Consider the following 13,599-nt stretch of genomic DNA (forward strand, 5'->3'; position numbering starts at 1 on the left):
CTGAATTTAGTATAGTTCCTCTCAACCTTTAGTATAACCCAACTAAAAATTTAAATTGAAAATTTGGATTGGATTTTTTGGATTATCCATATTTAAAAATCTTGATTTATAAAATGGATATCCAATCTATAAGATATATAAAATGTAAATTAGATTAAAATCCATATCCATTAAATGGATTTTAAATGGATTAGATTTTTAATAAAATGGATTATAAATGGAGTGGATTGGAGCAAAAGTGGATTGGATCAAGAAAATTAAATTTTTTGCCCACCCCTAATTGTGTCTCTCTGTCTGAAACTTCTGTTTTCATATAAGAGCAAACTTATATGTCATAACACAGACAAGAACAAAATACCCAAAAGCAAGTGTGTTTATATCTTGACACGATATTAATCATAAAAAGGGAAAAAATTAGAAAAAATAACAACGAGAAAGGAAATACTATAAAGAACTCAAGGCCAACCAATATGGTATATTAATGCGAAGAATGAGAAACATGGTACAATAAAAATTGAATTTCTTAACTATAAACTACTACTCAACATAAACAATGAAATAATGCAAAGAAATAGATTTTGAACAAGGACCGTAATCCATATCTCCAGGGATTCTTATTTGTTCCCAAAGAAAACCAATAACTTACCAGAAATCACACATTACTATTTTCTTAATGAATTTATTCAGACCATTTTCCTCTGGCTCCGGGCAAGGCCCCATTTCCAAGCCATTTGAGTCACCATATATCAAATAGACAATTGTGTTCTTGACCACCAATCCGTGATCAAAAGTCACAAAAATCTCCACCTTATCTCCGGATTCTAAATTTGATATTATGCCATGCCAATCTTCATCATTAAAGGAGATTACTGTACCATGCTTGTGTATATGCAACGTGCACTTTGTGTAATTAACAATTGAGACACTTGCAAGATATTCGGTTGCCACAATTCCATGGGTTGATAAATACACAACACACATAATAATTCCCTTCATGTGACAATCTTGAGGCACAATGAAAGAAACAGAATGCCCCTCACCCATACGGGCCAACCAATAAGGATGGTTGTCACTTGGAAGAGAAACTTTACAAGACCCACTGCTTGCCAATCCCTGTACCAACAGATCAAAGGCTTAGTCATGTATCTATATTTCCTATTCAAATTATTGTTGTTTAATTGGAGAGAATGATTTATGCTTCATTTATTTGCTCATTTTATACCGCTGGAAAGTAATGTATATAAAAAGTAGTATATCACAGTATCTTATATTTCTAGGCATAAATATTGGTAAATAATGATCAGATATTTAAACCCATATGTATAAGAAGCTAGCAATATTGCCAACAATAACAGGTTCAACTATCATAGGGATTTGAAAGGAGTTTCAATTAGTTTATATATACCTTGGAACCATAGGCAAGTGAAACAAATGAATGATGAATCAACCATACAAATTGTAATCGGGGAACTGCTGCAGGCAGGGAGTATAACAATTGAATTTTGGTACGCGTAATGAATATGTTTTCCCTTCCATGCAAAGTGCTAAGACCAACATCGGATGAATGGAGACTAAGAATAATTGTTATTAATGTATATATAGGTCTTTAAACATGAAGTAAGAGATCCAATGACAAAGAACTTTGTACATATTTTTTGTATACGGGTTGGACATCCCCAAATGCTCGAGTATATATAAAATTCTTATACTTTGCTGATTAGATATTTAACAACTAAAAAAACCCAAAGGACTGAATATATACAAAACAAAATTGAATATAAAGACATAAACAAAAAATATCTATAATAGGTCTCCATTTATAAGTTTTTCATTAGTACATGTCCAAAAAAGTTCATCAACATAAACAGAAAATATAACTAAATCACCTCCTATCATTATTTTCACATATAATTTAGCTTTACTTGGACTTTTAATAAATCTAAGTTTTTAAAGACAATGATGAATTATAACATACCAAGCCATTAGAGTCAGTTTAAGACCCTACAAGGCCTTTTCTTCTTTTTTTTTTTTCAACAAAGAATGGATATAATTTAGAAAGAGTACTTAAGGGGTGTTCTAACCCTTATACAAAACAATTTTGTACATATTGATGCTCTAGCTTGGCATCATAGAACCATCAAAACAAAAAGCTAGAACAATAGCATAACGGTGAACAAAAACTATGGAATAGACTTGTGGATCCAAACACAAAGATCTAGTAGATTCTGCATAAAAGAGTTGATCCACCTCCTTTGAATTGTTATTCTAAACCCTAAACCCTAAACCGTACGAGGCCTTATTTAGCTCGTGTATGAAATTTCATTTGTATACTATTTTCCATTGTGAAACCTTATTATTTGCATTCTTCAATCACTTTGATTCTTCACAAATCCATTATATTTATAGAAAATACTAGAAACCTTAATCATTAATAATATTTTAAAAAATTGTTATAATCATAAAAAGAATTATTGCACTATTTATTTTCATTAAAGGACAATACGCTTTGAGGTCTGCCAAGATCTGTATGACCTATACTGACCGGGAAGGCCTAACGATCCTGATGGTACGGATAAGTCCGACGATCAGGATGGACCCGACGACTTGGACGACAATGATGACTCAAACCACCCCGATGACTCGGACAGGCACGACGGGTCGGCTCGACTTGGTCTGACAACTTGGACGCATCTTAGACATGTCGACCCTGCGCTGATGACATAAACCTTAATAATATATTTTAAAAAAATAATATATTTTTTATGTTTAAGAAGAAAGCCTATGGGCTGGCTTTGACCCACAAGGATGTGGATTGTCGTCGGGTCGACCCGGTTTGTCTGGCTCATTGTGTCAGCCCAACACGATCAAGTTGTTGTACCAGACTAGCACGATAGAGTTAGGTCATCGTACCTGCTTGGCCTGTCAATGTCGTCGGGCCTGCTCGCTCCGTACGGGTTGTCGAGCACGACCTGTTCGAGTCGTCGGCTTAACTTAGCTTGTTTGGGTTGTCGAACCCGTCCGAGTTGTTGGGGTCGTCCGAGTCGTTGGGGTCATCCGAGTCGTCAAGCTCGTTTGGGTCGTCGAGCCCATCTAGGTTGTCAGGCCCGTTCGGGTCATCGGGCCCGCCCGTATAGGTTATCGGACATTACCCGTTCGAATTGTCGGGCCGACCCAACCTATTGTGGTCTTCGGGCCCATACATCCCATTTAGGTTGTAGGGCCTACCCAGCTTGTTGAGGTCGTAGGGCTCGACCGACTCCACTGGGTCATTGGGCCACAAAACCCGTTCTGGTTGCTTGGCCCATCCGGGTCATTGGGCCCGTCCGGGTCATTGGGCATGCCCAATCCGTACAAGTCGTATATGGATTTAGCCTACTCCATTTCAACATTTAGCCTACCCAACTAAAAATTTAAATTGAAAATTTGGATTAAATTTTTTGGATTATTCATATTTGAAAAATCTAGATTTAGAGAATGGATATACAATCCATAAAATATATAAAATGTAGATTATATTAAAATCTAGATCCAATAAAATAGATTTTAAATAGATTGAGTCGAAGCAAAAGTGGATCGGATGAAAAATTATGGATTTTTTTGCCTACCCCAATGAAACATCATAATTTGTTTTTCTACTACCTCCAAAAGCCCATTGGTGGTGAACTCCGTGCATATGTATATCTCACTCCATTAGTGTTTCTCTCAACTCATCCGTCAAAATAAAGACTCTTGATACAAATTTGTTTTTTTTTTTCTTGAACAGGAGACAATGATTTGTTTTATTAATTTACTTATTTCATCGAGCTGGAAAGTAATAAGATACGTAAATTGTATATTATAATATATATATATATATATATATATATATATATATATATATATATTTCTATGAGAAATATTGGTAAATCATGATTACAACATAAAAAATATTCAAACAACTGACAATTTAAAAACAAAACAACTCAATACAATCACAAACTAAATAAAAAGTATCAATATTACAATTATTCCCACTAGTGCAGCACCCCATTTTGGACCCGATTATTTTCGAGATTTTGCCTCGGTAAAAGAACCGAGGCATATTAAAGTGAGGCCAAAAGGCACTCCCTTTTGGCCTCGGTCATTACCTGAAGCCATAGATCTTTTTTCTGCCTCGGTTGCAGAGAGACCGAAGCCATAGAGATTCAATATTTTTTTAAAAGAAAAATAAAATTTGCAGCCTCCACGAAGCTTCCTCGCGCACCAACCATGGCAGTTCACGTTCCACCATTGCTGGCACCCACCGCTTCTCCATCCTCTCTGCAACACGCAGCCATCGCAACACCATACCCCATCGAACCACCATGAGCAAGTTGCCTGCACAACAGCTAAACCATCACCACCGCGCTTGTAGCAACAACAGCGTTCAAAACACCATTAACGCTCCACCATGGAAGCAACGAACCAGAACCATCACGCCGAAACAGTTGCAGCAATGAAACAGCAGCGGAAACGCGAACCTTTCAGATCTGCATTACGTCCAACCTTTCAGCCACGCAGTCGCGCATCATCTTGACGCTGCCATCACCATCGAGAGTTCATCTTCACGCTGCCACCACAACCATTGAAGACGAAGCATCACCACCTTTGCACATCAAACCAGATTCGTGACCACCATTGCAGCAGTGGAGACGTATCCTCCATTGCAGCAGCGAACCAGAATAGCGCCAACAGCAATCACGCGAGCACACACCAGAGACGCGAGTTCAGCCACCACAGTTTCGTTCTTCATCTCGCCGGCAACACCCATCGCGACCCAAGCAGTGACGAGAGAATTGGGGTTCGCTCGCTCAGAGAGAATTGGGGAAGAAGATGAATAGTGATCGAGATTCGCGATTTGGGGATTTTAACAGGCTCAATGGCCTCGGTCGAAGGGGACCCGAATCCAAAGGGGGCGACGCTGATGAAATTTATAAATTAGGGTTTTTGGATAGGGTTATAGGCTTCGCTTCTATTTCAACCGAGGCCTAAATCTGCCCAATATTGCCTCGGTCGAAAAGCAACTGAGGCCAAATGTGTTCTCGCTGGTTCCAATTTTAAAATTTTCATTTTTGAGCTGCTTAATAGGCTTCGGTTCTTAAGGAACCGAGGCTTAAAGCTGCTTACGGCACCAGTTGTTTGTAGAACCGAAACAATATAGGTTGCTGAAATTGCAAAATTGCCACCGCCTCCTTATAGGCTTCGGTTCTGCCATAACCGAGGCCTATAAGGCGAGGTAAATTATCAAATCTACACTAGTGTCCAGGCATAATTTTAACATAAACGATCTCCTACAACCATTATTTATCATTCCAATTTTAATCCAAGAGAAAAATGTAGTCATGGAATTAGTCACCTCAGTAATATTTGATAGTTACGTGAAAATCCCAAATATGAACAAGATGGATATTTAATGTTCCAAACATTCTTGTTTGTTCTAATCCTGATAATGTTGACAAACAAGTTTTTCTACGTAAAACAATGTGTTATATGACTTTGCTATGTGAAACTTTGAGTAATATATGTTCTATTTATAAACCCTTTAACTTGGTCTTTCTCAATCGCATACATTTAATACAACTACTATCAAAATACAATTAATTCATTTATCCAAGTACAACCAAATTACTATTAATGAACTTCTAGTCATAAAGGTAGCTATCCAACTACTACCAAAGTACAATTTAATGAACTCCTTAATTATTACTAAGAAGCACTCATTACATTTTCCCACTATCCTCATTTAAGTTTACCTATCAAAACTCCTTCATAAACTTAAATGGAGCTTTTATTATTTATCTCGTCTTGCCACAAGCACTAGCTCTTTTTCCATTTGTTGATTGGTCACTCTTTGATGATCGAAAAATACCTCAATTTCCCATGGCACACATAAATCATTACAATTGTCAACCTTGTTGCCACCACTGGTCACAATAACTTCAACTCTTTTTTGATTTGTTTTTTCTTCCTTATAGTGATTATCCTCACACTCGTTGCATATCTTTCTTACCACAAAGCCATGGTTTCAGTTTATGTTTCTGCTCACTTCATTCTCCTTCACCTCCTTTGATCTCTAGTTGTTGCTTCCTGAATTCAACTTACTAGGGACAACCCTACCGTGATGCTTGTAAGACCTGAGGAATTTAAATAATTATTTAATAAATGTGGGTAATTATTAGTCTTTATGATGTGGAAAAGTATTATCTCAATTGGTTGAGAGTAGATGATTGTGTTGAGAGGACTTGGGTTCGAGTCCTGTGTATGCGAAATTGTGTGTTAATTTAATTGCTTGTTATTTTAATAATATATTTTATCTTGGTGCGTGATATTAAATTATTAAAGGTGTAGGAGTTATCACAAAACATAAATTGCTTGTGCATTGATTTTGTAATTGAGTGGTTGTGTGTTCAAACCTTCCTAAGAACGAATTAAACTTTCTTTTTGCCAAAATATCTTTTGGCATGAATATGAAAGGGCAGAGAAACCCTAGCTACAAGAAGGGCAGCCTAGTGGATTGGGAAGGTAGCCAATAATGGTCTTTGAATGACCATTAACACCCAATTCAAAGCCATTTTCATTTTCTTGTCATTAACAAGCATTAAAGGTTAGTTAATGGTCTAATTAAGGTGGTTTTTGGAGAAGAAAGAGAGAAAACGTGAGAGAAGACATGAGAAACTGAATTGGGCGTGTGGAAAGGGAATTCCGAAGGTGAATTGAGTGAGAATCCAGAAGATAGAGTTCATTGGAGAGAGACAAAGGCTAGAATAGTGGTGGCATAAGAGAAGTTCTAATTCTTTCAAACAGAGCAAGAATTATTCAGGTTAGGGGAGTTCCTTTATGTGTATACCTACTATGTAATTCTTCTCGTATTGTAATGAATGAATATGATGCCTCTGCATAATCAAAATCCTTTTGTTTTCGCGTTTATTGAAAAATTCCCAAAAATCGCCTGACGATTTTGAATATGCCGCCAGGCGACGCATGAGTGACGAACCCAATTCTGGGTTATCGAGATGAACCACCTTGCGGAAAGGGTGAGCCCGCCAAGCGACGCAAGCTTGGAATATTTTTTGTATTTCTTTGGATTCTATGATTGGTTGGTTTCTCAAGAATCGTTTATGTGCTCGATGTGAATTCATGAAAAGTGTGAAATTCACGAATATTTATGTGTGCATATGAATCTTAGGGGATCGAATGGGAAACATTCATTTGCGGTAACCTTGTTAGGGTTTGAGGAGATGGTTTATTAATTCGATTTCTTGAGTCTAATTAGGATGAAATTACGATTGTATAATTTTAGTGGAAGTGAATGGGAAAAGAAGAGATAAAAATTGGTATGAGTTCATGTAAGAAATTGATTGAAATGCGAATTGGGGATTGGGGATTTTGGATTGTTTTGTTGGCGCGAAAGAAATATGGGCTTGCCCACTATACTTTGTGCCGCCTGGCGGCGAGAATGTGCTGTCAGGCGATAGGTGAGACAGTAGTGCCAATTGTCTTTTTCAATTAATGGTGCACGTTTTTGGTTCTGTGAGGGAAATTGAACATACTACAAATAATAATAATGCTAAGATGAATCAGAGAGTATGAAAGGAGGGTGAAAATAGGTTTGAAAGATGAAAGCATGGGTTAGATGTAATATTTTAATTGGGTGTTGGGAACCACTGTTTTGGTAAACGAATTTGTTGTGTATGTTTGAAGTATTTTAGAATGTTACCACATAAGTATTTTGATTGGGATTGGCTGCTGGAATTAAATTCATGTAGGAAGTGGTTGATGGTAAATTTTTAAAGTGTTAGCATGAGTATAAGTGGCTATGCAATTGTGATCTTATAGTAAGTAAAGGTACAATATCATAGTTGGAACTTTGAGTTAAGTTGCAAAATAAAGACATGTAAATAGTTGGTATGATACACATCGGTGAGCTGTTAAGTACATCAACCAGGCTGAGATGCTAAACCAATGACTAACACATTACTGGTACAATGTTTGGCAACATGGGGAAGGCCGCCAGGCGATAGGAAGGTCAGAGGGGTACCTGGACTGAGGGGTGTCTAGCGACGAGGTTTTCCCGCCAGGCGGGTCTGCGCAAGATTTTTGCCTGGCAACGCTTAGGCTGCGCCAAGTGATAGCGTTGCAGGTAGTGGGTTTTTCTTGTATGTGTTTGTGTGCTATGATGCGAGGCTTGGATAAGGAGATGTGCCATGAGCGGGTAGGTTCATGGATGGTGGTGAACACGTGATGATATGAGTGGGGAGGTTCATATCCTGATACTCTCGTGTGAGGATACAAGCGGGAAGTTTCATAGTTGATGGATCACGTGTGTTGGACTATGGGCGGGGAGGTCCGTAGAGTTGGACTACGAGCGGAAAGGTTCGTAGAGGCAAAACTACGAGCGAAAAGGTTCGTAGAGGCAGGACCACTAGCGGGCAGGTTCGTGGGAACATCATGTATCCTAAGTCCATAGTTGAAAAAACTTGGGGTATTAAGGTCTTGGCCAAGAACTAAGTAGAATAAAATAGTTGTGTCTATATTTATGTTAATAACTTATATGTTAAATGTTATGAGCTCACCCTTTTGTTTGTGTTTGGCAATGATCGTGTGTCTTATCACACATGAGCAGATGATATTTCAGGTGATGTTGTTGATGGATAGCGACAGAGAGAGGGCTAGCTTAGGACTTTGGACCAGAGATTTTAAATTATGTTTTGTTTTAAATTGCTAGTTTATTGGAACTTTTAATACCTTTATGAATTGGTTTCTTTAATTTTAAGCATGTCGGATAATTTTCAATTTTCCCGTGTTTAGGAATAATAAATTATGATGTTTGAATTTCAATTATCTTTTTAATTATTTTATTTAAGTTATTTCCAGTAGGGACGTTACAATGCTAGTTCTCCTTACTAACATGGCAAGTTCTTGTTTCAGATTGTTTTGTGTCAACTCCCTCCGTATCTAATTGTCCACACTGAGACTTTTTACTTGTTCTTGAAGAACCCAATTGAGCTTCCCAAGCACCTAATCTCCTCATATTTTTCTTTGAGTTTCTTCTCCATGGCCTCTTGTATCATCTTCATCAACATTATTGATTGCCTCACTCGTTTCACATCGAGCTTCATCCACACTCTCTCCATGTGTTGAGCGATGAGACGTTCGATCTTCAATATTGTATCATGCTTTAGCTTGAACACGTTTGTCTATGGGTTTGCCACCCTTGACGTTACAACCTCAACAACCTTTGGTGCCTCACGCGACTGCATAATCTCTCGCTGTAACTCCTCAATTTTCTTTCTGCACGCTATCACTTTGCAAACTGTCAAGCTCCTCTTTCAACTAGTTGATCTTTTCCTTTGCAAAACAATGATCTTTATCGTTGATACCTTATTGTATTCATCATTTGAGATTTCAAGTTCGGTATGAGAAGTCCCTGAACTTAGACTGATTTTAGACCTTTCCATCATCAACAACACACCTTCATCTTCAACATCTTTTGTGAGAAGGTTGGACAATTGTTTGTTCTTAATGTCTACTGGTTCTTGGTGGTCGTTATCAACTACATCCCATACTTCTCAGGAACCAAGGAGGGCCTTCATCGATAGACTCCAATTGTTATAACTAACACCTTTTATTAAATTAGGTAGGGGCATATTGTTTGCTAGGTTGGAAATCTCGCTCAAATTCTCTACCTCTCACTTTCTTAACTCCAATTGTTATAACTGAAACCTTTTATTAAATTAGGTAGGGGCATATTGTTTGCTAGGTTGGCAATCTCGCTCAAATTCTCTACCTCTCACTTTCTTAAGCACTAAGACACTCAGGCTCTCAAGCTATGATACCAATTTGTTGATAAACAAGTCTTTCTGGATAAACACTCTCTATATTAAGACTTGTTGTGTGAAACTTTGAGTAGTACATACACTATTTATAGGCCCTTTAACTTGGCCCTTCAACCACATACATTTAATACAACTACTACAAAAATACAATTAATATAGATACCCAACTACTACCAAAAATACAATTAATGTAGATACCCAACTACTACCAAAATACTATTAATGAACTTCTAGTCTTATAAGGCAGCTACCCAACTATTATCGAAGTACAATTTAACGAACTCCATAATTATTACTAAGAAGCACTCCTATCTTTTGTATTTTCCCGACTATCCTCGTTTAAGTTTACCTAATAGATAAGCCATGGAAAACAAAATAGGCTTTGTGATCAAATTACAATGTAATATACACAAATCAAACTTAACAAAATTGTTCTTAGTTTAGTTGTGTTCTATTTAAGTATTATAAGTATTTCAACTATATTTTTATGATCAATGTGAATCTAACAAAATACGATTCAATTGCAGAATGATCACTTGGCTTGTTGATCATTAAAGTTGGGTATTTTTGAATTAAGCATTGCTACTATAGAACAACGTGTTCAAAAGGGTAAGTTTTGTAGTTTCCTTTAGATATTGTATTAGGATCATTTCATGTCGTCTTAACTAATATATAAATGGTGAAGGTCTATGCATAAAGGTAAGAGCTAGAGAACAAACCTCAGAAATTCTATCATTGAGAGTGTTGAGGAATTTAATGTAACTTCCAACTCCAATCAACGAAAACCTCAAGTGATGATTCGAAATTCTTGATTCTGTAAAGTTTACTGGGTATTCGACAAGAATTGTTTTCACTTTCTTAGATAGTTGAAACTCCGTCTTACATTGAACCAAAATACTTCGAAGACTTGCAAGGCTCCTATGCAATAGCGCAAGGACACGCCAATCATTATTCTCCATATCCATGCAAAACGGAGTATTCAAATATTGGTCATTCATTGTTGGTGACATCCAAGATCGAATGATTGATGGAAAAGTATTACGTAACAATCCTTTAAATCCACGTAGGGACATATATGCAATACTTTTTACAATTGAACAGGGCACTTGTTTCACAACTGTATTTTCAGAAACTATAGCTATCAAGGATTCCATCCGCACTATGTCTTCTTCCAATATGTCAATCTTGAAACAACCTGAGAGAATGAAAGTTCTTAAAGATTTTAGCTTATATACCTTTCTGGGGAGACTGCTTAGACTTGTGCAATCCTTCAAATTTATCAGTAGTAGATTGCGGAGATCTCCGATGGATTGGTGTACCTTGCACAAACTTGGGCAATCTTTTAGAATGAGCTGTTCAAGATTTGGTAGTCCTGAAAAGTCAGGTGTTTCTCTCAAGTACTTGGAGTGACTAAGATTAAGGAATTTTAACCCCTCTAGAACCTACAAACATAGTTTTTAGACAAAATTTTAGAAGAGGCACTAATTATAACTTGTAATATGAACCAAGTATTTTAGTTAAGCTATGAGTTTTAAATGAAAACAACATGCAATAAATACCTGGGGTTGCTGCCAGACGAGTTGAAGGTAACTATGTTTTAAATCAATTGCAATTACATTTTCCATATGAAAGTTGTTTGGCATGTATTTTGAAGGAAACCCTTTCCAACAAATCCATCTCAGTTGTTTAGAAAGGTACCCATAATCTCCAGTAAGTTGTACATGATCCAGTTGTAGAAGTCTTAGTCTCTTCATTTCCTTGAAAGCATGAGCTTCAAAGCAATCTTTGCTGGTTGAATGCTGTTTCAGGGACAATCCCTGAGTAGCTTTTGTTCCCTGTGATGAAAATAGGAAAGAGAAACAATTTAGAAAACCCTAAATATATGTTGATCATTAATACTTAACGCTGAGTCTAGCAAGTTAACAACTTATGCATGGCACTAAAAATGGAAATACTTTTAAAAGAATAGTTTCAAAATCTTACAGTATTCCTTTTCAGTACATCTTTTATATCATCTTCAAACAATAGTCGACTCCTTTTCCCTGGTTCCTTTGGGCATCTTTGACGAATAATTTCTCTTCCCATGTCTCTTAACAAAGGATGCATTTCAAGTTTGTTGTTTCTTTCAACTTTTATGAGGCCACGTTCTATCAGAACTGTTATTCCCATATCAGCATACAGTCCACAGCCATTTAGTATTTCTGTAACATAGCCTCTATCTTTACCAATAAAGAAACAACATATATCAAGAAATATATCCTTTTCCATGTGATTTAAACCATCAAAACTTATTTCCAATTTCTCTTGAATTTGATTAAAGGGATTTACATTTAGTTTTGATGATACACTTTCCCACTCTTCCTTTGTCCTATCACATAAGTAGGAACCAAGGAACTGAAGAGCTAAGGGTAGTCCTGCACAATAAGCAACTATGTTTCTTGCAAGTTCATTCAATTCTTTTCTTGGTTTTGCTTCTCCAAAGGCATGCCAACTTAAAAGCTCAAGGGAATCATTTTCGTTCATAACATCCATTTTATACACGTGATTAACTTTTAGTCGGTTCAGCACGGTAACATCTCTAGTTGTGATGATTATCACAGTTCCTTGACCGAACCATTCTCGATTCCCGCATAGGTTTTCTAATTGGCCAAACTCATTCACACCATCAAGCACAATGAGCAACTTTTTTCGTGAAAGTTTAGTCTCGATCATAGTTCTTCCCACCCTATCGCTTTCCACCTCAAACTTGGATTTTAAGACATCATATAGAAGATTTTCTTGCAAATGAACATGCATTCTGTTTACTCTATTCTGAAATTGTCCAATATTTTCAATAAAACTCTTACCGATGAATGGATGATAAATTCGATTATAGATTGCTTTGGCTATGGTAGTTTTACCCGATCCTCCAATTCCCCATATCCCTATCATACAGACTTTAGTGGATTGTTCTTCAATAATTCCAATCACCTTTTCCACGTGGGACTCTAATCCGACAGGAAATCGGGTAATAGACAAGTCTGTATAGTCCAGCAATGTCTGAACGCGTCTAACAATTTCATCCACTAATTCAGCATCGTGCCTTCAATATGAATGGTAATGTATTACGAAAATTTAACCACGAAAAAACTACGAAGAATTCATTTTGTTTACCTGAAATCTCTAAAATCCCAACCAGTGATACCTGCAGCTTTGGTTAGTGCTCTGCTCCACCTGGACATTGCATGCTCCAGTTGTTCTCCTGAATAGCTTCCTGGTGTAGCTTTTTCCAACACCTTTACAACCTTCTGATGGCTTTCATGCAATCGGACAATATCGTAAATTACTGGCAGAACTATTTGTCCAAAAGTTTGGCGGCATTCAATGATTTTTTCAAGCTCAAGACGCCAACAGCTAGATTCAGTGTATGTTTTCGAGAAAACAATTATTGTAATCTTAGAACTTTCTATTGCTCGCATGTGTTCTTCCAGCTTCATTCCCTCTTGCGGATTCTCCTTGCTAATCAAAGTTTTGACTTGAGAAAGTGAAAAGGCAGAATGGAGATGAGAAACGAACTTTCTACAGATATCTTCTCCCCCAAAGTTAATGAACACATCGTATATGAACTGGGGTTCTGATTTTAAGAAGGATGAAGATGACGACGAAGAAGAAGAAGCAAACTCCATCAAAGGAATTGAAGTCAACTCTTCAAAAGCAAAGCAATAACGATAAGAGATGTTAAAATGACAGTTGTTTATAAAAAGGG

General features: G+C 37.0%; 1 protein-coding gene across 1 annotated transcript; it reads right to left on the reverse strand.

Annotated features, from left to right (window-relative positions):
- Nucleotides 1–468: 468 nt before the first annotated feature.
- LOC114166548 (TMV resistance protein N-like) lies at nucleotides 469–13,599 on the reverse strand. Its single transcript, XM_028051295.1, has 5 exons — nucleotides 13,008–13,599; nucleotides 11,838–12,936; nucleotides 11,414–11,689; nucleotides 10,574–11,296; nucleotides 469–1,113 (listed from the first exon to the last, which is right to left on the reverse strand). Exons 1-5 carry the CDS (start codon nucleotides 13,517–13,519, stop codon nucleotides 643–645), a joined length of 3,081 nt encoding a protein of 1,026 aa, XP_027907096.1. The 5' UTR covers nucleotides 13,520–13,599; the 3' UTR covers nucleotides 469–642.

The sequence above is a fragment of the Vigna unguiculata genome, chromosome 10 (genome assembly GCF_004118075.2).
Source record: "Vigna unguiculata cultivar IT97K-499-35 chromosome 10, ASM411807v1, whole genome shotgun sequence".
In the NCBI taxonomy this organism is placed as follows: Eukaryota; Viridiplantae; Streptophyta; class Magnoliopsida; order Fabales; family Fabaceae; genus Vigna; species Vigna unguiculata.